Source organism: Delphinapterus leucas, chromosome 13, assembly GCF_059928025.1.
Source record: "Delphinapterus leucas isolate spDelLeu-1000000601 "Yukka" chromosome 13, BTC_Dleu_Yukka2, whole genome shotgun sequence".
Taxonomy (NCBI): domain Eukaryota; kingdom Metazoa; phylum Chordata; class Mammalia; order Artiodactyla; family Monodontidae; genus Delphinapterus; species Delphinapterus leucas.
Genome location: NC_143141.1, coordinates 65,036,636 through 65,064,355, shown reverse-complemented (window position 1 = coordinate 65,064,355; position 27,720 = coordinate 65,036,636). Strand labels below are relative to the sequence as shown.

General features: G+C 36.1%; 1 protein-coding gene across 12 annotated transcripts in view; it reads right to left on the bottom strand.

Annotated features, from left to right (window-relative positions):
- The window catches only part of STRN (striatin), a 108,042-nt gene that overhangs the window by 55,379 nt on the left and 24,943 nt on the right, over positions 1–27,720 (bottom strand). For 9 of the 12 annotated variants that reach the window (XM_089923277.1, XM_089923273.1, XM_089923276.1 and 6 more), the window contains exons 2-3: positions 13,797–13,900; positions 6,109–6,182 (exon numbers count right to left, since the gene is read on the bottom strand). In XM_089923277.1, coding sequence (XP_089779403.1) covers positions 6,109–6,182; positions 13,797–13,900 — 178 coding nt within the window. Of the gene's footprint in view, positions 1–5,719; positions 5,798–6,108; positions 6,183–13,796; positions 13,901–20,822; positions 23,752–27,720 lie in introns of those variants that run through there. The other 3 variants (XM_089923280.1, XM_089923281.1, XM_089923282.1) reach the window with 3 other exon arrangements.

The window sequence follows — 27,720 nt, the reverse complement described above, 5'->3', positions numbered from 1 at the left end:
AAAGACAGAAATCCTGATTCTGGATAAATTTCTCTGAAGTAAATTTTCCTTTCTCTATTTAAAAAAAAAAAAAATCTGACTCTCTGGGTCATATGTGAACTTGTATTTCCCCACACTTCCTTATCCAGGCTAAACACTTAGTTCTCTCAATGGTTAGTAAGTATTCCTCAACTATCAGATTCATTCTTACCTTATCAAGTTCAAAAAGTGACATTACACAAAAGTGAGGATTTTAAAGTGGGTAAGAACTGAATTTCTTGGTAATGTTAAAAGTATCTGACTGACACTTCCAGTCAGGTTGGAGTAACAGGGACCCAATTTACCCTCCTGCTTGAAGCAACTATACATCAAAATGGTTAAGACACTGGACATCAGGCAACAGAGGGCAGCAATCCCTGAGAAAAGGGAACCAAACAGGTGAGCCTATGATTGTTCCAGCTTACTGCCTTGATAGAGTTTCCCGATCACAGCATAGGGAGGGAGAACAAAAATAATATCTGAAGAAACAGGGGCTGAAAAGTTCCAAATTTCATGAAAACTATAAACCCATAGATCCAAGAAACCCAACAAATCCCAAGCACAAGAAACACTGCAGTTGGGGGGGGGGGTGTGGAACTACACCAAAGCACATCATAATAAGATTGCTTAAAACCAATGAGAGAGAGATACCTTAAAAGCAGCCAGAGAAAAAGGTCACTCATACAGAGGAATAAAGATAAGAATGACAGAAGATACCTCATCAGAAACAATGCAAGCAGCAAAGTAAAGACTTTTTCAGACACACAAAAGCTCAAAGAATTCATTATCAGCAACCCGTATTACAAAATATGTTAAAGAAAGTCCTTAAGACAGAAGGAAAATGATACCAGAAAATATGGATGCACACAAAGGAATGATGAGCACTGGAAATATATGTTTTTTATGTTATTTAAATCTCTTTGAGAGAGAACTGACTGTTGAAACAAAAATAATAATGTAGTGTATGGTTTATAATACATACAGAGAAGTAAAATATATGAAAACAATTGCACAAAGACAGAAAGGAGAGATGGAAGTACACTGTTAGGGGGTTCTCATACTACACATGAAGCGGTATATTAGCACTTAAAGACAGAACTCTAATAACTTAAAAACATATACTATAAATCCTAAAGCAACCAATAAAATAAGAGTTGTAGCTAATAAGTCAGCAAAAGAGATAAAAAGAAATCATAAAAAAATACTACATTAGGGGTTTCCCTGGTGGCACAGTGGTTAAGAATCCGCCTGCCAATGCAGGGGACACAGGTTCGAGCCCTGGTCCAGGAAGATCCCACATGCCACGGAGCAACTAAGCCCGTGCACAACTACTGAAGCCAGTGTGCCTAGAGCCTGTGCTCTGCAACAAGAGAAGCCACTGCAATGAGAAGCTCACGCACTGCAATGAAGAGTAGCCCCGCTCACTGCAACTAGAGAAAGCCTGCACGTAGCAATGAAGACCCAATGCAGCCAAAAATAAATAAATAAAATAAATAAATTTTTGAAAATATATACTAGATTAATCCAAAAGAAATCAAAAAATGAGGAAAAGGGAGCAAAGAACATACTTAACAAACAGAAACCAAACAGCAAAGGTGACAGCTTTAAAGCTCACTGTATCAATAATCACATTAAATGTGAATGGTCTAAACATCTCAGTTAAAAGGCAGAATTTGTTACTCTGGATAAAGATATTCTATTTTTAATAAGTATCTGGCTTCTAATATTAAGTAGGAGAAACTGAAATATGAAAGATAAATAGATTTTAACGTAACTTAGGGTAATATTCTCCTGAAGTAGAAATGTAAAGGTTTGGAAGTGGAACAAAACAGAAAAAATGTCAGAGGGGAAACGAATTGTTTTTGAAAAACGTTTCAGAAAACATCTGGATTATCAGTTTCAGGAAAATGTAGTAAACGGATAAAAGAATGAAGAAGGAAAAATGCCTGCTTCTTTAATTTGGGTACACCACCTTCTACCCTCTCCTAGTCACTGTCCTCATCACTGTCACCTACAAATCCCTCGATAACGCTCTAAACCAGGCATCCTTCCTCTGTAACCAAACTTTTACATCATCTTGAGTGAAGTTAATATTCATGTGGGTGATACACTTCAGCTTCTGCACAACCACCACCCTCTCTAACTGTCATGCCTTAGATACTGTCATTATGAATAACTGTCACTGATGCAAACTCACTCTCTGAGCATATCCTTCAGGCTCAATACCCCTAATTCACCAGGCACTTTGATTTCGGTGGGACCTTAGATCAGGGGTGATCAAATTTTGGTCTGCAGGTCAAATCCAGCCTGCCACACTTATTCATTTATGTGTTGTGGCTGCTTTCATGTTATGATGGCAGAGTTGAGTAGTTTCAACAGAGAACACATGGCCTACAAAGCCCAAATATTACTATCTGGCCCTTTACAAAAGAGTTTGCTGACCTGCTCTAGACTGTTGCCTATCCCCTTACTTTGATCCATTAGCCTCCCTTTGCCTTTACTTTCTTTCCTCTCTAGTTTTAGTTCAGTGTCTATCAATTCAACCATTCTTTTGACAGTGTCTTCATGTCCCCTTGTCCCTCCATGAATTCAACTGTTAACTATTTTCATTCTATTATCTTTTACCTAGGCTGCCAATTGTGCAGACCAGCAGCACTTCTACATAAACTTACGATTACACACCTCAATCGGACGCTTAGCTTTTCTCAATCTTACTATTTCTTAGTAAATTTGTTCTCCTGTTCATTATTATTTTAAACCTTCTCCACTTTTCTTAAACCTCTGATGTATTCTTAGCAGATAATCCAGTCTCATACATAAAGCTATCATATTAAATACCCACCACCAGACCGAAACCCAAATCTACACACCTATCACCTAACTTCCTATATTCTCTCTTGGTAACAATAAAAGACATGCTCCTCCTGCCATTCTCCAGCTATGCTCAGAATCCAATCCCTATCACTTCTTCAGATACCTTCATATCGTATCTCTGCTCTCTCCTTTTTATTTGCTCCTCCTCTAAGAAACATGTCACACACACACACATACACAAACACACATTCTCTCTCTCTCTTCCTTGACCCCATGGGTCCTTTCAGCTATTTCCCCCTAATCCCTCACCTTCAACTCCACAATCTAGGCTTCCTTAAAGCTTACTACACTTAGTCTTCACTTTCTACGCACAGTCTTCGTTTCTGCCCTCAACTCTCTCCTAAGACTGCTCACAATAAAGTTCCCAGTGACCTGTGTGTCACTAAATCCTAGAGATACTCTTCAGACCCCTGGGCATTAATCAGTAGTGCTGAAGGATCCTTCCTTCTGGAAACCCTCTTTTCTCTTTATCTCCATGCTCCTGATTTTCCTCCTACCATTAAAATAATACTCATCAGTTTCCTTTTCAGGTTTCTATTCTTCTAACAGTTTTTTAAATGTTGCCATTCCTCAGGGCTCCATTTTAGACCCTCTTCTTACTCTGCATAAGGTCCCTGGCTGAGCTCTTCCACCTCAATGGCAATGAGTGTCATTAGTACTAGATGCTATATGCTCTCAAATCTACATATTAAACCCATGTCTCTGGCTTGAGCTCCACACTCACATGCTCAGCTGTCTACTAGCCATTTCTGCTTGATGGCCTAACAAGTAAATCCAAAAGTGAACCCACCATCTTCCAAACGTACTTCTGGTCTAACTTTTTAAACTAGAAGTGTGGGAGTCATCCTTGATTCTCCCCTTTTTAAATCCCCTACATCTAAACAAGAACTCATTTCCTGCAGATTTTACTTCCTAAATATTTCCTGAACACACCCACTTCTCTTCAACTACATTGTTAGTACCCTTGTCAAGGTAACCTTCCTCATTTACCCAGGTGGCTGCAAAGTCCTCTAACCCATCTCCCCATCTTCAGTTTTACACCTCTCTAACCCATCTTCCACACTGCTGTCAGCGTGATCTAAGAGCAAGCAAATCTGATCACAAGAGCCCTGATTAAGACCCTTCAAAAGCCTTCTCGTAACTCTTAGTTAATCTGCCCTCCTGGTTAACTCTCTAGCTGCATCTAGAAACACTCTTTCCCTCTCCCCCTCTACTAATTATTTTGTTTCTCAAATGTGGCAAATTCTTCCCTCAGAAACTTTACCGCTAATGCTCTGCCTTTCTTCTACCTCTCATTCAACAAATATTTAGTCAGTCCTCTTTCCCTGGTTAATTCTTACTTGTCTTTCAAATGTCAACTTCAAATATCACTCCTGCAAGAAGGCTTCCTTGATCACTTACAACTAGATTTGGTTCTCCTGCTACTGTACTCCATTAACACCTATTACTTCTCCATATAATTTTATTGTAATCACTTTTTTCTTTTATCTTCCCTGTAAAAATCCAACAGGGTACTATATTTTTATTCACAGAATTTGATTCTGGCTCTGACACAAGCATTACATATTTCATATTTAAAAGCTGAACAGTAGTTTGAAAGATGGACAGATGGAATGATACTAGGTATTACATACTAAGAAAATAAACCTAGAAGTTAGGAATTATTTCCAGAATTTTCCCCAGTTTACAGATAAGGAATGGAGCAACCTCAGAGAGACTAAGTAATATCACAGGTATTTAAAGTGTTAGGACAGAGTCAAACTTACGTGTATCCAATTTCAAAGCCCAAACTTTTTCTACTGAGCCACATTCTTTACTTACAAGCATTTTGTATATACTGCAACTAGGCCTTTATACTCCTAAATCGATATCTACAAATTAGGAAACAAACATGTTTATGTAAAAGTAGTGATTAAAATCACTCCTTTGATTCAGACAATGTACTGTTAGGATAGTCTTCAACAAATAGCCTAGATTTAAAAACAAGAAAAAAATTTTTTTAATCTAAGCGCATCTCAAGTTAAAAGAAAAGATGCCAAAGTAAAAGAACAATGAAAAAAAAACAAAGAAAAAAATGTCAGTGATCAATTGGTATTGCTCTAAACATCAAGGATTCAATATTCAGCCGTGGAAACGTGTTAATTACACTACTACACTGAATTGAACTATAAAATTGGCAGCACATTCAGAATAATTTTCTTCTTTCATACACTGTCAAGCACAGAAACAGTGTGGAAAAATGGGGAGAATTTGAATTTTGGAGTCAGCGGACCTGGGTTCAGATCCATGTTCCTATTACTTAAGAGCTGTGTGACCTTGGGCAAGTTTCTCCACTTCTCTGAGTTTAAATTTCATGCAGGTAAAATGAAAATAATATTATTTTTATTGAATAACTATATTAAGAATTAAAGTTAACATACATAAAGCCCACAGTAACCAAGGAAGGTATTTCAGTATGTGATAGTTATATCAGACATTTGATCCAGGAATTTAACCTGACATCATGTCAAAAACACACTCATCTGAAACATGGTGATAACTTTTCAACAATTTTTCTTACTTTTTCCTAACACCTACTAATAAGTCAATTATATTCCTTAATATCTTTACAAGTACTATTTTTGTATTGTTTGATGGGGTGATGAGGAATATAAGAGAAGGAAAAAGAAGAAATAGCACAAAAAGATAACAAATGTTTCAGCAGTTAAAAGATGTTCTGGTTACAGAACATCCTGTGGGTTAAGTCCAAACAATTTTGCACCTGAAATTGAGGGATCAGACTTAAAGGATGAGTAATTCTCTTGTACTTAAAGAAGAAATCTCCTACCTCCATAGTTTCTACCCTTTCTCTCAGGATTTCAAGGGCATGATGTACTTTGTATTACACATCTCAAAGTTCTCATGAATACTGGAGGGACCCAGCAACACACAGTTATGTTGGTGCATGTTACCCCATGAATTCTGATCCTTCCAGTAAGTGTAGAACATAAGCAGAAAGTGGGGAGCTAAAAGAATGGGGAAGAGGGAAACAGAAGGAAGGTGGTAGAAAATGATCAAATGACACTTAGTGATTAGTGCCCAAAGATATGTAGGTCAGAAAAAATAACTAATATGCAAATAATTAGAAATTAACTTGCAGTTATAAATACTGTTGCTACAAAATACTAGATATTAACTTCTTTTTAATCATTTAAACTTCCTTTAAAATTAGCTTACCAGAGTCATAGCTTGGAGGCTTCATATCTCCCTGATTCAATTCTGTTCCGTATTTCAACTTGTGGTATTTAGCTCTACCAAAGAAATGAGAAAATACAAACCATCTTAAAACATATTTAAATGAACTTTAAGATATGTAACAGGAGTAGTCATCAGTATGCAGTAATCCTGACTAACTTTCAACAGTTCAAAGACTTCCACAGTGTCAAAGTCCTAATACAAAAGCACTTGCCATTATTATTTTGTTGTCGTTATACCATCAAGTCCTGTTATAATAAATAAAGGAATAACACTGAGAATCATATATCTTGTTTCTAGAGTTACAAATGAACCAGATAACATTCTAGTTTCTGCAGTATTCAAATTTTCTTGATGACTGCCAGAGTACAATTCTATCAAAAGCAGTAAATAAGTTTGGATTGTGAAATAAACTTGAGAAAGACTAAACATTCTCAAAATTGAGTTTCGTTGTTTTGTTTTTTTTTTGTAAAAAGGTCATTCATAATACTTTGCATTGTCAGGCAACTATGCTTTGCCAAGTATGCATTAGAGTGAACAATCTAAAGGAGGGAGGGGGAACCAGCCTAAATCATCAATGTTGAATAAGACATTCTAGTAGGAATAAATATATTTTTAGTAGCCAAGGTATCTTTTGCCTTTTCAGGAAGAACTGTGAACAGGAATACCTTCTTTTAAAAGCTAACTAGATGTTATTATCTCTGGTTTATCTAATTTAACCATCCGAGATTTAACCATCCGAGACCAAAAAAATAATCTAGATAAGGTAAAAAATTTAAAGGTTAACTAAAAATGGCCATACTTAATGTATTTGTATATTCTGACTTGTTTGCTTCCCCAAAATATTGAGGCTATTACAATAAATATTCAATGTAATAAGACTGGGATAATAACAACAATAATAATTTGAAAAACCAAAGTAATAAAGTAATAAAGAAGGAATAAAAGGGTAACCGAATAGCCAAAATTTGAAAGTTATTTTTTTCTTTATAAAAGACTGAGCACTTACTTTAAAGTTTTTATATTTCAAGAAAAGTATAAAGAAAATGAAAATTATTTGCTCGAATGTGTAAAATACTGGAATTCTTCGTATTACTTTGCAATAATTATTTTGCAGTTACAACACACAAAAAATCAACATTTTGTACAGAGGGGAATCCTAAAACCTCTGAAAGTTACAGATAGCTGATGTTCTATTTCTTAAAGTAGGTGGTAGGTACATGAATATTTTTTATATTAGTCTTTATATGTTTTGCATATATATGAAACGTTTTGTAATGATATGTATCCATTAAAAAGAAAAAAGAATAAAGAATCTTTGTGTGCAAATATGGGATTGATCTTTAAGCTTAAGTAAAAAAACAAGGTACAAGATACTCTGTGTGTGTGTGTGCGCGCGTGTACACCTCTGTGTGTTTTTTATATGTGTGTTATGGTTTTTAAGTATAACTGTCAATCTTCAGATTTTTTTATAAACACACTTCATCTACCATAAGACAAACTAACAATACCTCCTATAAGGCAAAATAGCAATTGAAAGTAACTGGCCTGAGGACAGAATAAAAGCAGCGATAAAGTTTTATGGAGTTAACTTATGTATTTTTGTTTTACATATATATACATATTTATTTATATATATACACACACACATATATATATATACACACATAGATATATGAGGAAAACATTTTCAAACACAAAATACTGCACTATAGTGCATTCTAGTGGTCTTAGGAAAAACTACAACAGAGCTTACAGAAAAGGGAATAGAAAACATTCTATAGTAATTACACACTATGAACTAACATTTCATAAAAAATTAGATAAAGACAAAATAAGTAAAGAACTGCTGTGTTTGCTACAAGCTGTACTCCCATGAATCAGGGTCTCCCTAGTGAATTGTTAAGTTCACTGAAAAATAATTTACTCACAGAACTCAATTTAGTAACATTCCTTTTGAAGTCAGTATGCTAAAATACCTTCCCACTCATATTGCTTCCCATTGTTTTAACACTTCATCTCACTGTTAGCAATACTCTTGCTCCCTAAGCTTTTTCTGTCTAAATCTGACTGGCTGCAAGTTAAATAGCAGATCTCATGCCTAAGAACTCTACATTTGATACACAGCTAGGCCTCCCAGCTGGTCTTTACTGGATAAAACAGCATAAAATTACATAATTATAATATATTAAAGAAGTCCCATTATAGCTTTGTTTCAAAGTCAATTATTATATATAATATGCCTGGAATATAACACAGCATTCCAATCACACTTTAAACGTTGATACTTAAAAATAATTTGATTAGAAATTGAGTTATTTGTAGTGAGATGGATGGACCTAGAGTCTGTCATACAGAGTGAAGTCAGAAAGAGAAAAACAAATACCATATGCTAACACATATATATGGAATCTAAAAAAAAAAAAAAAGGTTACGAAGAACCTAGGGGCAGGACAGGAATAAAGATGCAGATGTAGAGAATGGACTTGAAGACACCGGGAGGGGGAAGGGTAAGCTGGGACAAAGTGAGAGAGTGGCATGGACTTATATATACTACCAAATGTAAAATAGATAGCTAGTGGGAAGCAGCTGCATAGCACAGGGAGATCAGCTCGGTGCTTTGTGACCACCTAAAGGTCTGGCATAGGGAGGCTGGGAGGGAGACACAAGAGGGAAGAGATATGGGGATATATGTATATGTATAGCTGATTCACTTTGTTATAAAGCAGAAATTAACACACCACTGTAAAGCAATTATACTCCAATAAAGATGTAAAAAATAATAATTTGATAAAATCCAACGAACTGTTATTGAATTCTTATGACATGCCAGGCACTGTACTGGCTGGTGGGAATAATGTGCAGCTTGTAGTCAGTTAAGGATAAAGGCAAGGAGATAAAGAAGAGACAGAAATGTAAATAAATAACTCTAGCACATGGTGGATAAGAGCTATGAGTTATAGCAAATGTTATACGAATTTAGATAAGGGATTATCTAATTCTGTCAAAGGTCCTGACAGTAGTCAAGGAGAGCTACCAAAAAGAAGGAAACACATGAGATTTTAGCTAAACCTCAAAACCTATAGTTCCACAATCAGACAAATGGACTGATGAAGAGGGTATTTTGGTCAGAAGGAATATCTTAAAAGTGGAAAAAAATACCCAGTGGTGTGTGTGTTTGTATAGGACTAGAAAGGAGCCTGCATGTAGAAGCTTTTACTAAGAAGAACTCTGAAATTAGCTAGATATTTTTAAGCAGGGATATAACATCTGTGTTTAGAAAACGAATTCCACGGACGTGGAAAATTAATCAGAATGAGAAAATGTATTAGAGGCAAGGAGGACAGTTGGGTTTTTACAGTGGTGCAGACACAAGAGATATGTGGAGCAAATGGAAGAAATGTTTCAGAATTATATTTTATATAGTGTTTAAAGTTCTTCAATATAGAACTTCCTGAATAAACCTTAGGTTATACCCTGCGTGTTCTTGGAAAATTATATGTAAATTTTCTCATTTTGTAAATTTTATCACACTTTAAGGAATGCTTTGTTAATCCACTGCTAGGGGCTTCCCTGGTGGCACGGTGTTTGGGAAGCCCATGCGCCACAGCTACTGAGCCTGCACTCTAGAGCCTGTGAACCACAACTACTGAGTCTGCGCTCTGGGGCCCGCGAGCCACAACTGCTGAAGCCCACGCGCCTAGAGCCCGTGCTCTGCAACAGGAGAGGCCACCGTGGTGAGAGGCCTGCGCACCCCAACAAAGGGTAGCCCCTGCTCACCTCAACTAGAGAAAAGCCTGCACGCAGCAACAAAGACCCAGTGCGGCCAAAAATATAAAAAAATAAAGAAAAAATTTAAAAAATCAATAGCATAAAAGAAATCCACTGCTAGGTGTGTAATCCTTCTTTAATGTTAAATATTCAGTTTTACTTAACTTTGGATCTTTTTAAGTGGGACGACTTAGAAAATCTGTAATACAGCAATTCAAAACCATGATCCTTACTTAGGTTTTTACAAGTTAAATGACAAGATGTCTGGAATTTGCTCTAAAATAGATTGAGATGAAGCAAGATTGACAAAAATGTTAACTGTTGAGGCTTGGAGGTGTATATAAAAGATATTAGTCTCTGTACACCTATGCTTCAAATTTTCCTCAGTTAAAAAAAATTTTTTTTAATTGGCTTAACGTGTCAGAAAAAATAACTTCAGAATCAAAAGAACTGAAATGTTCCAATTTTTTAAAAATTCCTTTGCATTAATTAAAAATAATTTCACAGTGAAAAGGACTCAAATGTTTAAGAGCTCTAATCCACAGAATTTTTTTTATTCCTTAATTTATCACACTTCAGTGGTGCCATTACATCAGGAATAATCTCAAATCATTCCATGGACTTCCAAAGATACAAAATCAGGGACACTTTTCCAGGAGAATCCCTTTAAGTTAAAAAGCAAAAATCAATCTTCCCTAGACCCAGCCACTATCTCTCTTTATCTTTTCTGTTCCCCAAAGTCAAACTACTTGAAAAAATAAACAACTCAAAAAAATAAACAACTCTGTCTCCTCTTTATCTACCCTTCTCACCTCTCAGTCCCCTGTGATCTGGTTTATGTTCCTGCTACCTCACTGAAGCTTTCTGGCAAGGATACCAACAAGCGCCTAACTGGCAAATCCAGGACTATTTTCAGTATACAACTTACTTGTGATTTGTTTGGCGTCTGCAATTGTCAAACTTCCACCTGCTTTAGCTTGCTTCCAATATACTGCTCTCTCCTTCCTTCTCTACCATTCTTTTGTTGGCTCTTCTTCCTCTGTCTTTTCCTCAAACATTTCCATTTCCTGTGGCTCCTGCTAGTAATCTCTTCTTGTCCCACAATACCTGTTCTGTTTGTTTCAGAGTTCTTATCATTTTACCCACAATATTGATGATTCCCAACTACACATCTCTAGTCATGAGTCCCCCTGCCATAGTGGCTTTTCAACCCTAATTCTTTACCTTTAATTCACTTGATACGTTTCAAACTTCTCATTCAAGCCAGAAACCTGGGACTCATTCTTGAATTATCTTTCTTCCTCATCCCCTATACCAAATCAACTCCAAATCTTATGCATTTTTTTTTCTATTTAAAATGTTTCATAGGGAATTCCCTGGAGGTCCAGTGGTTAGGATTCCAGGCTTTCACTGCCAGGGGCACGATCCCTGGTTGGGGAACTAAGATCCTGCAAGCCACCAGGCGAGGCCAAAAAAAAATAATAAAAATAAAAACTAAAATGTTTCATAGTGGCTAACTCCTCTATTCTAGCAGCTACTACGTTATCATTTCTCATCCTAAACTATTACAATCTTCCTGCCTCTATTAACAGATCTTTTCAGTCCATCCCCTAAATTGAGGTCAGGGTGATCTTTCTAAAATCTATTTTAGACTATTCCATGCTTAAACCTTTCAACTGCAAGACAACTAAATGCAATATGTATTCCTAGATTGGATCCTGGACCAGGAAAAAAAATACTACAATGATCATTATTAGGACATTTGGTAGAAAAAAATGCTATAAAGATCATCAGCGGAACATATGAATATGGGCTATATTACATAATAGAACTATATTGACATTAAATTCCCTTAATTTGATAAAGAGCTGTAATTATTTAAGGGAATATCCTTGCTTTTAGAAGATGGTCCCTTAAGTACTTAAGGGCAAAGGGGTATAAGTCTCAAAGAAGTAGCAAATGATTCAGGGAAAAAAACCAATGAGTATATAGAGAGAACATGATACAAGTAAACACAGCAAAACGTTGTCAGCTGGTGAATCTGGGTGAAGGATATATAGCTCCTGCAACTTCTGTTTGTTTGAGATTATTTTAGGAGAAAATGTTTTTTAAAACTTGCAGTGTAAGATAAAAGTTTGAACTCCTTAGTTAGGCTCTCCATGATCTGGTTCTTGCCCATCGATACCATTATTGCTTATAAATCACAATTAACACCTTACCCTCCATACACAGTAATCACAAATTTCTGAACACACCAAAATGCTTTGTTCCATGTCAAACGTATCTTCTCTACTGCTTGAACCTTGCCCATCTGGCAAACACCTTATTTTTTATGATGCTGTTCAAGTCTCACCCCCGCTAATCACACCCTTCTTTCTGCTTTCACTGCCTCCAGATCCAAACAACCACTCCCTTCTCTGTGACCCCACTGTACCCTGTGCTGACTTCTCCCACAGCACCTAACTTACTGCACTGTACTTCTGTGGTTTCCAAGTCTGTTTCCCACTACTCTAGGCCCTGAAGGGACAAGGTTTGTGACTTGCTTCTTCTCAATTCCAGCACAGTACTTAAGTTGGATGGATAGATTAATGAATATGTTAATGAGAATGCGTGCACACACGCACACACATACACACATACATATACACCGTATGCTTGGTTAGTTTAATATTTGTATATTTTAATTTTTCTGACTTACAAGATAGTATAATGTACCAGTAAAGAGTACAAGCTTCAGAATCAGACAGACTGGAGGGATCTGAATCACAGCTGTACTGTAACTCTGCAACTCTACGTAAGTTACTTAGTTTTTAAGCCTCAGGGGCTGGTACATGGTAGTTAATAGTTGCCATTATTAATGTTATTACACTCTCTCTTTGATTATGCCTATCATTTAGATTGTTTAAAATCTCAAATATTCCCAAATTACACACTTTTAAAAGTTGTTTTTCCCCACCATCTCCCCAATACAGCTTTCAATCAACCTCTCAAGGAATGAAAAGAATCACCAATTTTTCACTAAGAGGTCAATCTGTTTTCAACCTCTTGTGTCATTTAAAGATCCCACGTGAAGGTAAACACAACTTCTAATAAAGTTTTATCTATTTCTTGATATCCATAAGTAGCATCTTCTAAATGGTAGAAGATGCTTCGAAAAACTGAAAAGGGCATGTGATCAAAAACAAAGCAAAATAGAGAATTTCAATATCACCCAACAAGTACTCAATAATCTAAAATAAAGAACTGTCTTATACTGCTGACAAAAAATTCCAAAGACCATCCACTAAAGCAAACAAACTTAATTCATATAAAAACTTCCAAAATTCTCATCCATGACCTATTGTCCTTTACTTGTGAACCAAGTTTAGTTCTTGAATATCTTAGACACTAGCAGAATAGAAAGGTAAGATTCACTTCTGGAGAGATATGAATAGTTGATAGCAAAGGATCAAAATACCAAAAATGTCTATAAAAGGATTCTCAACACAGTCTGCCAGAGTAGGTTTCTTCCATAGAAAATACACCAAACTGAATAATACTAGATGATAAGGAAAAGGGAGTAAGTATTATAGAAATTTCCTTTACAACTCAAAAACTATTTCAATTCTATAAAGAAATAGGTATCAACAGTTCAGGAAGTACATACATTCCTTTAGAAAGGACAGCGTGGGGGAAAAATGTTGCTAAAATCTTAAAAATCATATAAATAAGTTTTTTGGTCATTATTACTAAACATTCATTAACAAATTAACATATTACAACCATTTCTAAATGTTTATTACAAATACTACTTCCTGAATTAAAAAGCAGAACACATTACAATGTGGATTTGTTGTAGGAATAACAGAAAAATCAGCCCAATATTTAAGAGAACACTACCTTCCATGTCACTGAATTACCTTTCCTGTTTAAGAGCATACTCCAGCATCTTGATCCTCCTCACAAGATCCTTCTTCAAATTTTCTTGACCTTTCCTTTCCCCCTGAAGGAAGGCAATCTGAGCCTGAGTAAGGAAAAGAAAGACAAAACTCAGTTTAGACGAAATAAACTTTTTCAAACTCAGCTGAAGAAAGAACCTTTGGAAGATAAAACAATTAGATGTAAAAACATTTCTTTTTACAGATCTGTCACAACGTATACAGAAGGGCACTGACTGCAAGCGGGGGAAATGCTTAACTTATTTTTTTAAAAAAAGGACATCTATATAAATGTCGCTTCAGACTAGGGATGTTACAACACGTAGTCCATATCCTCTAAGAGTCTATAATTTAAAACAACCAATATAAGTGCAGACATATGCAAAATACAGCACAGTTTGCTCAAGTGTTTGTCTTTTAAGGCATTGAGGGGGATTCTTCTTTATAAAAAGTGAAGATGGAGAACTACCATATGACCCACTATTCCACTTTTAGGCATTTATCTGAAGAACATGAAAACACTAGTTCAAAACACTAACATGCACCCCCATGTTCATTGCAGCATTATTTATAATAGCCAAGATATGGAAACTACCTCAGTGTCCATCAATGGATGAATGGATAATGAAGATGTGGTGTACACACACACACACACACACACACACACACACACACACACACACACCCTGGAATACTACTCAGCCATAAAACAAATGAAATCCTGTCATTTGCAGGATTTCAACAACACAGATGGACCTCAAGCATATTATGCTAAGCAAAATAAGTCAGATAGAGAAAGACAAATACTGTATGAGTTCACTCATATGTGGAATCTTAAAAAAAAATAAAGATGAACAAACAAAACCAAAAAAAATTCATAGATACAAAGAAGAGATTAATGGTTACCAGAGGGGAAAAGGGCTGGGGGGGCAGGCAACATGGGTCTTAGGTGTCAATTGTATGGTGATGGATGGTAACTGGACTTGTGGCAGTGGTCATTTTGTGGTTTATACAGATGTTGAACTATAGTGCTGTACACCTGAAACTTACATACTTTTTTTTTAAAGGGTGAAGATGGGGAAAGGGGGTAAAGTAGAATCGTGAGTTCTTATAATAAGCCTTGTAAAGTAAGAGTTCTCTGAGTTTCACCATCTACTTAAATTTTATGATGGACTCCTTGTCTTGAGAGACTTTATCCTGGACCTCCCCTTCAAATAAGAAGTAGCTGCCTTTTCTCAATCCCCACCTTTCACCCCATCCCCATTTAGATTTGAGATGCAGGGGGAAAGGAAGTGAAAGCTGGGAAAAGGAAAATCAGAGAAAATGGCCCTCCATAGGTTCCTGGCCCCTCCCAAACATGAGAAAAAGAAAAAAAAGAAAAAAACCTACATTTTAACATGAAACAAACTGTAAAACTCTAGTCTTCAGTTAGACAAAGGGGATAGGAAAGAGCAGCTCTCCATAATAATTAAAAAGACATTTAGAATTGAAATAATACTTTCCACTTAAGGAAATAAAACTATGTTGCAAATACTAACTTGTTAAAGTTACCCATAACACCACTAGGAGTGTGAGAGGAGATCTACTTAAGGGCCCTCAAAAATAGCTATCAGTTTCACTATTCTCACATTCTTCCCCTCTCATTTCTATTATATTAACTCAGATAACGTTATTTATATTTCCACAGTGCTTTCCATTTAAGTAAGCAAAAATTTACACTTAATGATGATCTTACACATCCCTAAGGAACTGTGGATTATCCAACTAAGGTTTAGTGAATGAACCATTAAACTTACTTTTATTTGGTTTAAATGACACTCATTTCTTTTTTTTTCAGTACCATAATAAACACAAAATCCAACTCACCGAGCTTCTTATAACTTTCAGAATGTAGGTACTGTCGTGTTTTTGTTCTCATTTCAATGAGCTCTTAAAATTTATATTGCAATTATAAGAAGGATTATTTTTATCTTATTGAAATATTTAAAAACAGGCTAAAGAGTTCAGTTGTATACACAGAGGAAAAGGCATCAAATATCTAAAATATCTGTATTTAATGATCATATAACCTTTTAAAATTGTATGTTCTACAATGAGATCATTATTTTATATAAGCAGATTTAATAATACATGCATTAAAAGCTGACAAAAATGAATGTCCTGTCAAAAGGATATAACAGCCCACCTTGTTTGGTCAAACAATGTTTTGGCCTCGAAGACAGGCTTCAAAATGGCTTTAATAAAAACAATAATTTAATCAGTATACTCATATAACCAAAGTAATAATAAAATTATCAATTTCTTCCTTTCTATACCCTTTGACGAGCTTTCTATTTCTGCCACCATCATTGGTCCTGGGTGATTCTGACACTTCAGCATATAATACTCAAAAGTCTTTACTGCAACTCATTCCCCAGCCTACCAACTACTCCTTATACTTCCAGGACACTTGCTTTCCCATCCTCCTATCAATTCACACACTGGACTACTTAACTATTTAATAAAAAATAAAAGACCCAGAATTGTTGGAGAGAGAAATTACAAAGAAGATGGAGGTGCCTAGAAAAGACAAACAAAAAGGAATAATAGAAATATCTGTGATATTCCTTGGTGATCAAAGGATATCTCTGTGACATTTCTGCCACAGATGCATAACGTGAAATCAATCATATGGAAACATCAGGCAAACTAAAATTATGGGGCATTTTACATTAACTTTCTTGTCATCTTCAAAAGCAACAGGTCACAAAAGTCAAGGAAAGACTGTTTCAGATTGAAGGAGGTTAAAAAGACATGAAAGGGCTTCCCTGGTGGTGCAGTGGTTGAGAGTCCGCCTGCCGATGCAGGGGACGCGGGTTCGTGCCCTGGTCCGGGAAGATCCCACATGCCGCGGAGCGGCTGGGCCCGTGAGCCATGGCCGCTGAGCCAGCGTTCCACAACGGGAGAGGCCACAACAGTGAGAGGCCCGCGTACCGCAAAAACAAAAAAAATACAAAAAAAAAGGACATGAAAACCAAATGTAATGCATGATTCTGGACTAGATTTGGCTATAAAAGGATATTATTGGGACAAATGGCAAAATATGAATGGGTCTGAGGACTAGATAGTAGTAATACATCAGTGCTAATTTCCTGATTTTGAGGACTGCATGTGGTTACACAGGATAGTACTTGTCTATAGGAGACAAACACTAAAGTATTTGGTGGGTGGCAATGGGCCATCAGGTTGTCTGGCACCTTGCCCTCAAATGGTTCAGAAAAATAAAAATTCTTTGTACTGCCCTTGCAACTTTCCTGTCAATATAAGATTTTAGTTTTTGAAAAAAATCACTACTCCAACTTCCTTAATAAGATAAGATACAAACAATTCAATTCAAAGCCAGTATCATGTGTAATAGAGAAACCCGAGTAGTAATGACAATAGGAACAAAACAAGGATGTCCACTTCTTACCACAAATATTTAACGTTGCTCTGGAGGTGGTGGCCAATGTCATTAGTCAAGAAAGAATTAAGTTTGGAAAAAATGAAAACACTAATTCAAAAAGATGCATGCCGCCCTAATGTTCATAGCAACACTGTTCACAACAGTCAAGGTGTGGAAGGAACCGAACTGCCCATCAACAAATAAATGGATAAAGATGTGGTGTGTATATATATATATATATATAGAGAGAGAGAGAGAGAGAGAGAGAGAGAGAGAGAAGTATTCCATGTATACACATACAATGGAATACTACTCAGCCATAAGAAAGAACATTCTGCCATTTGCAGCAATATGGATGGACCTGGAAAATATTATGCTTAGGAAAATAAGTCAGACAGAGAAAGACAAATACTGTATGATATCACTTACATGTGAACTCTAAAAAATAATACAAATGAATATATATGCAAAACAGAAACAGACTCACAGATATAGAAAACAAACTTGCGGTTACCAAAGGGGAGAGGGAAGTGGAGAGGGACAGATTAGGGGATTGGGATTAACAGATACAAACTATGTATAAAACAGATAAGCAACAAGAATATATTGTATAGCACAAGGAATTATAGCCATTATCTTGTAATAACTTATATGGAGTATAATCTGTAAAAATACTGGATCACTACGCTGTGCACCTAAAAATAATATAATACTGTAAATCAACTATACTTCAATTAAGAAAAAAAGAAAGAAGTTTATAAATAAAAAAGAGAAAATAAAATCATATTATTTGCAAATGATAGGACCAGATATTTGGAAAATCCAAGAAAATATAGACTATAAACTATTACAAAAATAGAGGAATTTTAGTAAAGTAACTGCATATAAAAATAATAAATCAAAACCCATGGCTTCTATAAAAACTAGTTACATGATATAATGAAGGAAAACAATCCCATTTATAATAACAAAAATGATATGATAATTAGAATAAACCTTACAAGAAAAAAATAAGAGCTATACAAAGAATATTTTAAATGCTACTAAAGAGCACAAAAAATGACTTGAACAAATGAGAAGCAAAACCATGTTCTTAAACAAGAAGATTCTGCATTACAATGATTTTATTTCTCCCTAAATTACTCTTTTAAAATTATGCAAGCCCAATTAAAATACCAATACAACGTTTTTAAAAAACATCATACATAAAAAAAAAATCATACATGGTGAGTCTAAAGTATATATGGAAAAATAAACAAGAATAAAAAAATTATTTTAAAGCTCTAAAATATTTTAAAACATTATGATTTATAGTCATCTAAAAAGTGGTACTGATGCACAAACAGACCTATCTATAGCACAGACAATCCAAAAACAAACCCAAATACATACAGGAATTTAGTATAAACTAAAGGTGACATTGCACATCATTGGGGAAAATGTAAATTATTCAATAAATGTTGATGGGTAGCCATCTAGAAATTATTTCTCACATCAAAACAAATGCCAAAAGGATCAAAAAATTTAAAGGAACCCCAAAGTACTAGAAAAAAGGTAGAGTTTGATTTTAATAATCTCAGGGTTAGGAATGTCTTTTTGAAAATAAGACAAAACCCAAAGTCATAAAAGACTAAATTTCACCTCAAAAAGAAAATATTTATACATGGTAATTTAAAAGTTGCTGAAAACCTATCATGAGAAATAAGACAGCTCTTTTTTGACAAATATCAAAACAAAATCAGAAAAGTAGTCACATCACAAATCACAAGTTTGCTTTTCTTGATGTATAAAGAGCACCTACAAATTAATAAGAAAAAGATTGAGAACTCAACAGAAAAAAAAACTAAGAACATGTTGACTGAAAGGAAATAAAAAGGCTCAAACACATTAAAAAGATGTTCAATCTCACAAGAGAAATGCCAACTAAAATTGTAATCACATTTCCCCCTTTCCATCAGATTAATAAAGTTCAGTAATTTGATAATACAATATATTGGGGAAAATGCATTCGTATGTTGGCTGTGTTTATCAGTTTCACCACTACTGTGGACAACTTGGCAATATCTATCAACTTTGTAAATGCATATACTCTTTTTTTAAAATTATTTATTTATTTTTGACTGTGTTGGGTCTTCGCTGCTGCACATGGGCTTTCTCTAGTTGCAGTGAGCAGGGACTACTCTTCGTTGAGGTGTGCGGGCTTCTTACTGCAGTGGCTTCTCTTCTTGCGGAGCACAGGCCCTAGGTGCATGGGCTTCAGTAGTTGTGGCACATGGGCTCAGCAGTTGTGGCTCGCAGGCTTCAGAGTGCAGGCTCAGTAGTTGTGGTGCACAGGCTTAGTTGCTCCGCAGCATGCGGGATCTTCCCGAACCAGGGCTCAAACCTGTGTCCCCTGAATTGGCAGGTGGATTCTTAACCATTGTGCCGCCAGGGAAATCTTGGTAAATGCATATACTCTTTACCCAGCAATTCTAATTCTAGACTGTTATCCTTCAAATATATCTGTACATATGTGAAATGATATACTGAAAAAATACAGACAAGAATATATGTATAATCCAAATGTCCACCTACAGAGAACTAGTTAAATAAATTATAAATACAATTGGAAAAAAATTAGGTCCTTAACTAAGACCTACAAGAACAGAGGAAGAAAAAGTCAATTTCTAACATTTTTCCGCCCGGAAACTCTACTCAGAAAGTTAGAAACAAACATCTTAAAACACATGTTCTTACAGAAGAAAGCTAATTCTTTCTGTAAAAACAACCTGAAAATACCATATTCTAACGCATATATATGGAATCTAAAAAAAAAAAAAAAATGGTACTGATCAACCTAGTTGCAGGGCAGGAATAAAGATGTAGACAAAGAGAATGGACTTGAGGACAGGGGGTGGGAGGGGGAAGCTGGCGCAAAGTGAGAGTAGCATCAACATATATACACTACCGAATGTAAAATAGTTAGCTAGTGGGAAGCAGCAGCACAGCACAGGGAGATCAGCTCGGTGCTTTGTGATGACCTAGAGGGGTGGGATAGGGAGGATGGGAGGGAGGCTCAAGATGGAGGGGATATGGGGACATATGCATGCATATGGCTGATTCACTTTGGTGTACAACAGAAACTAACACAGTACTGTGAAATAATTATACTCCAATAAAGATCTATTAAAAAAAAATAACAACCTGAGTCTAAAACATAGTAGCTGGTATAAATCCTTCCTTTTGAGAATAAAGATTAAGTCCCAGGTACAGATTGTCCTAACATGGCAGGATACTGTTTTCTGAATCGGACTTTTTAATTGCAAAGGCAGGGGAGGGGGGTGGACAGAAGGGAAGAAAAGACTGAAAGGAAGAATAAAAGGGTAGGAAGAAAGAAGAACAGAAATAAAGAAAGAAAAGAAGAAAAATAGAAGGAAAAGTGGGATACATCTATAGAAAGGGATACTATGCAGTTGTTACAAAGGAGATAGCTCTAAATATATTGATAATGATATTTAAGATAGATTAAGTGAAAAAAAGAAGACAGACATTTCATATAGTTTGCAACCATTTAGTTTTTGAAAAAAAAAAAAAGGTAAACATACCATTATGCTTCTGTGCATAGGTAATAACTCTGGAATGATTCAGAAGTATGTAGTAAATGTGAATGTCTCCAAAGAAAGCAACTGGGTGGCTGAGAGGGAGAGGAACAGGAGTTAAACCTACCTTTAAATGTACATGTAGCCCTTTATAAATGCTGAGTGCTGTACCACAGGTATGTTGCTACACATAAAAGTCTCTTAACTGAAGAATTTAAAGACTTAAAGCCAAACAAAACTCGTTCACCACATATGGCACTATAAGCCACCAGTTTGTAGACCTGTCTTGGATGTTTCAATCCAAATTCATTATTTCTACAAAGGAGAAAAAATAAGCTCCAAGAGATTAAATGGTGTATCCCTAAAGGGGACAGCATTCTCACAAATGAACTAAGGTGATAGTCCAAGACCATGAATGAATCACCACTTAGAAACTCAAGACACACACCCAATGTAGTGGAGGTATTAGCAACAAGGACATGACAGAAAATATATGGCCCAAAAGGCTCCTTAAAAGTTCTCCCTGAACATTACCACAACAAAATTCCTTCTGAAATAAAACAGACAGGTCTCTAGTTACCCAATATATTCCTAGCCTCCAGTATTAACCAGTAATATGGAATAGTGATGAATTCAGTTATTTACTTTTTTCTTTTATTGGTATACTTCTCCATGAAGCTACAATTTGACCACTTTCTTTTTTTTTTTTGCGGTACGCGGGGCTCTCACCGCTGTGGCCTCTCCCGTTGTGGAGCACAGGCTCCGGACGCACAGGCCCAGCAGCCATGGCCCACGGGCCCAGCCACTCCGCGGCACGCGGGATCCTCCCAGACCAGGGCACAAACCCGTGTCCCCTGCATCGGCAGGCGGACTCCCAACCACTGTGCCACCAGGGAAGCCCTGACCACTTTCTTTTAGAAAACTTGTGTCAGCCTACACTGTCACCTCAACATTCTCACAGATTAAAGTCTCCTAAACTTTCTAGGGTTCCAGGAACAAAAGTGAGATTGAGACATACAACTGAAATCTTAAGAAAAAATTAGAAAAACTAAAGATTCAATCTGATCAAGTAGATAAGGTATGAAAATAGATTTTAAGTATTACAAATAAAATATTTTTTAAAATTTTAAGTCATCATTCTTCCACTTATCTCTACTAGTAAAGCTAATGGTGATGGCACATATTTTTGAAAAGAAAAGTTTGGAATTATCTTCAAGGAAAATAAATGTTAAAAATTCCATAAGTTTTTTATATTATGTACCTAAAATTAGGCCTCCACTTTCCTAACCATTAGAAATTTAAAAAGATGAAAACAATAGTAACTAGATATTTTACAATTTAAGCCTACATGGTAAACAGGAAATTTATTTACCTTTATTATTTTCAATTCTAACTTATCAAAAGGATATATATAAGGAATATAAGTCTGCTATATCTAAGCAGGTTTACCTGCAAACATGGGAATATCTAATAATTAAATTATTTTAAATGTATCATTTAGTTTTTTGAAACCATTTAAACTATCTTGTACTCTAAAATCTTAAAAGCGTTAAAATTTAAAACGAAAATCACTGAAAAGGACATTCACAGAAAGATAGACAAGATGAAAAGGCAGAGGGCTATATACCAGATGAAGGAACAAGATAAAACCCCAGAAAAACAACTAAATGAAATGGAGATAGGCAATCTTCCAGAAAAAGAATTCAGAATGATAGTGAAGATGATACAGGACCTCGGAAAAAGAATGGAGGCAAAGATCGAGAAGATGCAAGAAACGTTTAACAAAGACCTAGAAGAATTAAAGAACAAACAAACAGAGATGAACAATACAATAACTGAAATGAAATGTACACTAGAAGGAATCAATAGCAGAATAATTGAGGCAGAACAGATAAGTGACCTGGAAGACAGAATGGTGGAATTCACTGCTGCAGAACAGAATAAAGAAAAACGAATGAAAAGAAATGAAGACAGCCTAAGAGACCTCTAGGACAACATTAAACGCAACAACATTCACATTATAGGCATCCCAGAAGGAGAAGAGAGAGAGAAAGGACTCAAGAAAATATTTGAAGACATTACAGTCGATAAAATTCCCTAACATGGGAAAGGAAATAGTCACCCAAATCCAGGAAGCGCAGCGAGACCCATACAGGATAAGCCCAAGGAAAAACACGCCAAGACACATAGTAATCAAATTGGCAAAAATTAAAGACAAAGAAAAATTACTGAAAACAGCGAGGGAAAAAAGACAAAAAACGTATAAGGGAACTCCCATAAGGTTAACAGCTGATTTCTCAGCAGAAACTCTACAAGCCAGAAGGGAGTGGCATGATATACTTAAAGTGATGAAAGGGAAGAGTCTACAACCAAGAATACTCTACCCAGCAAGGATCTCATTCAGATTCAATTGAGAAATCAAAAGCTTTACAGGCAAGCAAAAGCTAAGAGGATTCAGCACCACCAAACCACCTCTACAACAAATGCTAAAGGAACTTCTCTAAGTGGGAAACACAAGAGAAGAAAAGGACCTACAAAAGCAAACCCAAAACAATTAAGAAAAGGGTAATAGGAACATACATATTGATAATTACCTTAAATATGAATGGATTAAATGCTCCAACCAAAAGACACAGGCTTGCTGAATGGATACAAAAACAAGACCTATATATATGCTGTCTACAAGAGACCCACTTCAGACCTAGGGACACATACAGACTGAAAGTGAGAGGATGGAAAAAGATATCCCATGCAAATGGAAATCAAAAGAAAGCTGGAGTAGCAATACTCATATCAGACAAAATAGACTTTAAAATAAAGTGTTACAAGAGACAAGGAAGGACATTACATAATGATCAAGGAATCAATCCAAGAAGAAGATATAACAACTATAAATATATATGCACCCAACATAGGAGCACCTCAATACATAAGGCAACTGAAAGAGGAAATCGACAGTAACACAATAATAGTGGGGGACTTTTACACCTCACTTACACCAATGGACAGATCATCCAAAATGAAAATAAATAAGGAAAGAGAAGCTTTAAATGACACAATAGACCAGATAGATTTAACTGATATTTATAGGACATTCCATCCAAAAACAGCAGATTGCACTTTCTTCTCAAGTGCGCAAGGAACATTCTCTAGGATAGATCACATCTTGGGTCACAAATCAAGCCTCAGTAAATTTAAGAAAATTGAAATCATATCAGCATCTTTTCTGACCACAACGCTATGAGATTAGAAATCAATTACAGGGAAAAAACCGTAAAAAACACAAACACATGGAGGATAAAAAGTACTTTACTAAATAACCAAGAGATCACTGAAGAAATCAAAGAGGAAATCAGAAAATACCTAGAGACAAATGACAATGAAAACACGACAATCCAAAACCTATGGGATGCAGCAAAAGCAGTTCTAAGAGGGAAGTTTATAGCTATACAAGCCTACCTCAAGAAACAAGAAAAATCTCAAATAAACAATCTAACATTACACCTAAAGGAACTAGAGAAAGAAGAACAAACAAAACCCAAAGTTAGCAGAAGGAAAGAAATCATAAAGATCAGAGCAGAAATAAATGAAATAAAAACAAAGAAAACAATAGCAAAGATCAATAAAACTAAAAGCTGTTTCTTTGAAAAGATAAGCAAAATTGATAAACGTTTAGCCAGACTCATCAAGAAAAAGAGGGAGAGGACTCAAATCAATAAAATTAGAAATGAAAAAGGAGAAGTTACAACAGACACCACAGAAATACAAACCCTCCTAAGAGACTACTACAAGCAACTCTATGCCAATAAAATGGACAACCTGGAAGAAATGGACAAATTCTTAGAAAGGTATAACCTTCCAAGATGGAACCACAAAGAAACAGAAAATATGAACAGACCAATCACAAATAATGAAACTGAAACTGTGATTAAAAATCTTCCAACAAACAGAAGTGCAGGACCAGATGGCTTCACAGGTGAATTCTATCAAACATTTAGAGAAGAGCTAACACCCATCCTTCTCAAACTCTTCCAAATAATTGCAGAGGAAGGAAGACTCCCAAACTCATTCTATGAGGCCACCATCACCCTGATAGTAAAACCAGATAAAGATACTACAAAAAAAGAAAATTACAGACCAATATCACTGAAGAATATAGATGCAAAAATCGTCAACAAAATACTAGCAAACAAAATCACTGAAAAATATATTCAAAAAGAAAAATACATAAAATATTAGTCTGGGTTGGATATTTTTCAGTTGTTTTTCTGTCATCTGCTATGGGAGAGAACGAGCACTCACTTTTACAAAAATCTATAATAAAGTGCCAGAAAACAACTAATTTCAGGTTCTGTCAATTGAGCACAAGCTCACAAATAACAAGAGAAATCCATGAAAAGTAGAAGTCAATAAAATAGGTTACTTAACCTAAGGAAGAGCATACAGTGAAATTTCAGTTATCTGCTTTATATCTTAATGTCTTATATAAACTATACCTATTTCCTCTGAAAAGCTTTGGATTACATTATTCTCTTGCATCTAGGCTGCTAGTTGTTTTTCTCTGGGCACACAATCATTGCCTCTAGCTAGCCCTCTCTCCTAAAGACAGTGTCTTCACTTGGCAGCATCAAACTTCAGCATCAGAATCACCTAGAGGGGCTTCCCTGGTGGCTCAGTGGTTGAGAATCCGCCTGCCAATGCAGGGGACATGGGTTTGAGCCCTGGTCCGGGAAGATCCCACATGCTGTGGAGCAACTAAGCCCGTGCACCACAACTACTGAGCCTGTGCTCTAGAGCCATGAGCCACAACTACTGAGCACACGTGCCACAACTACTGAAGCCCACGCACCTAGAGCCCGTGCTCTGCAACAAAGACAAGCCACTGCAATGAGAAGCCCGCTCACTGCAGCAAAGTGTAGCCCCTGCTCGCTGCAACTAGAGAAAGCCTGCGTGCAGCAGTGAAGACCCAACACAGCCAAAAATAAATAAACAAATACATAAATAAATTTTTAAAAATTGTGAGTGTATTTTTTTAAATTAAACTTTCCATTTGGTTCTTTTTTTTTTAACTACCCTATGACCACATTTAAAAATTATTTATTTATTTTATTTATTTATTTTGGCTGTGTTCGGTCTTCGTTGCTGCGTGCAGGCTTTCTCTAGCAGCAGACCCAATGCGGCCATAAATAAATAAATAACATAACATAACAAGACAGAATAGCTCCTTGCCAAGGAGCATTAAATAACTTTTTTAAAGATATAAACCCACAAGATCAAAGAGAACATACAGAGGCAACAGGGGTCAAGGGATGATAAATATTTAGAATGTGGAAAACAGATGAAGAAAGAGTACTAACTCAGCAGCTCAGAAACCTAAGTACCTGCAGAGGGAGTTCAATGAGAAGCTAGTAGGTTTCCCCCAAAGCACCTTGAAAAGCTCAGAAATTAAGAGGTATGAGATACACAGATGGGGCAGGTGTGTCACAGGGCTTAAAACAGGGGGGAAGGTTATAAAAATATATGAAGTGCAGTCAAACCTACAGGAACCCACCTCTACTCCCTGAAATAATACAACTACTTCTAACCCACCTCCCCAAGATACTAGACATTTAGCCTCTGAAGAAATGTAAACAGAGAGGTCTTGACTCAGAATGCCAGGAATAGTAGAGGGCAAGAATGAGGCAGTGACAAAAAGAACAAAACAAAACAGGATGACTAAGTGAAAGCTTTAAAAGGTAGGATCTATAATCTACTTCTCTAGCCAGGTTCCATCTACCTCTGCAGCTAGGCTCTCTCCAAAGCAGATGATTAGAATACCATTTTCTAGAAAACTGAATAAACTCAGAGAGAAAAACTTAAATGCCATTTAAGTATGACATTCAGGGGTCTTTCAACAAAAAAACCATTTCACCTAAGTCAGATCATCCTTCAGTGAAGGCCTGATCATCCTGTAGTGAAGGCTCCATGTCAAACAGCTAGTCTAGAGATAGAGGACTTCCCACCAGTTTATGAGTGCCACACTCTTAAAAATGGTCCACCTTGACATTTGAGAAAAGGCTCCATCCAATAAGATATAGAGACAAAAACATGAGGATTAAAAGGAACACAGGGGCTTCCCTGGTGGCGCAGTGGTTAAGAATCCGCCTGCCACTGCAGGGGACAGGGGTTCAAGCCCTGGTCCGGGAATATCCCACATGCCGCGGAGCAACTAAGCCCGTGTGCCACAACTACTGAGTCTGCACTCTAGAGCCCGCGAGCCACAACTACAGAAGCCCACGTGCCACAATTACTGAAGCCTGTGCACCTAGAGCCCATGCTCTGCAACAAGAGAAGCCACCGCAATGAGAAGCCCTCGCACCACAACGAAGAGTGGCCCCTGCTCGCCGCAACTAGAGAAAGCCCACGCACAGCAACGAAGATCCAACGCAGCCAATGAGTAAGTAAGTAAGTAAATAAATAAATAAATAAAATAAAATCCACCCACCCATTTATTCCATGCTTACCATGTAACGAAACTGTGCTGGGGTGGACAAAGTCCACCACAGACATAGTCCATTCCTTCACAGAGCTTATAATCTACATAAAATACTGTTTTTTTTAAGGAGTAGCTTTTTATATTCTTATAAATATAGCATAAGCCTTTATAACTTCTGAAGAAATGATTATAATCAGAGTTAAGATACATGTAGTAAACTATTCAACTGCAAGACATTTTGCATAATGATATGATATGTGTGATAAGATATGCTACAAAGGAAAGGTAACAGAAAATATAAATGAAAGAAATAACTTTAAAAAATCTACCTTTAAAAAAAGGTCAATATTAATCAACACAATAACCAGATTCTACTTAAAAATAAATGAGAGACTGATGAAGAGCCATGAGACTTATACAGATGATAAA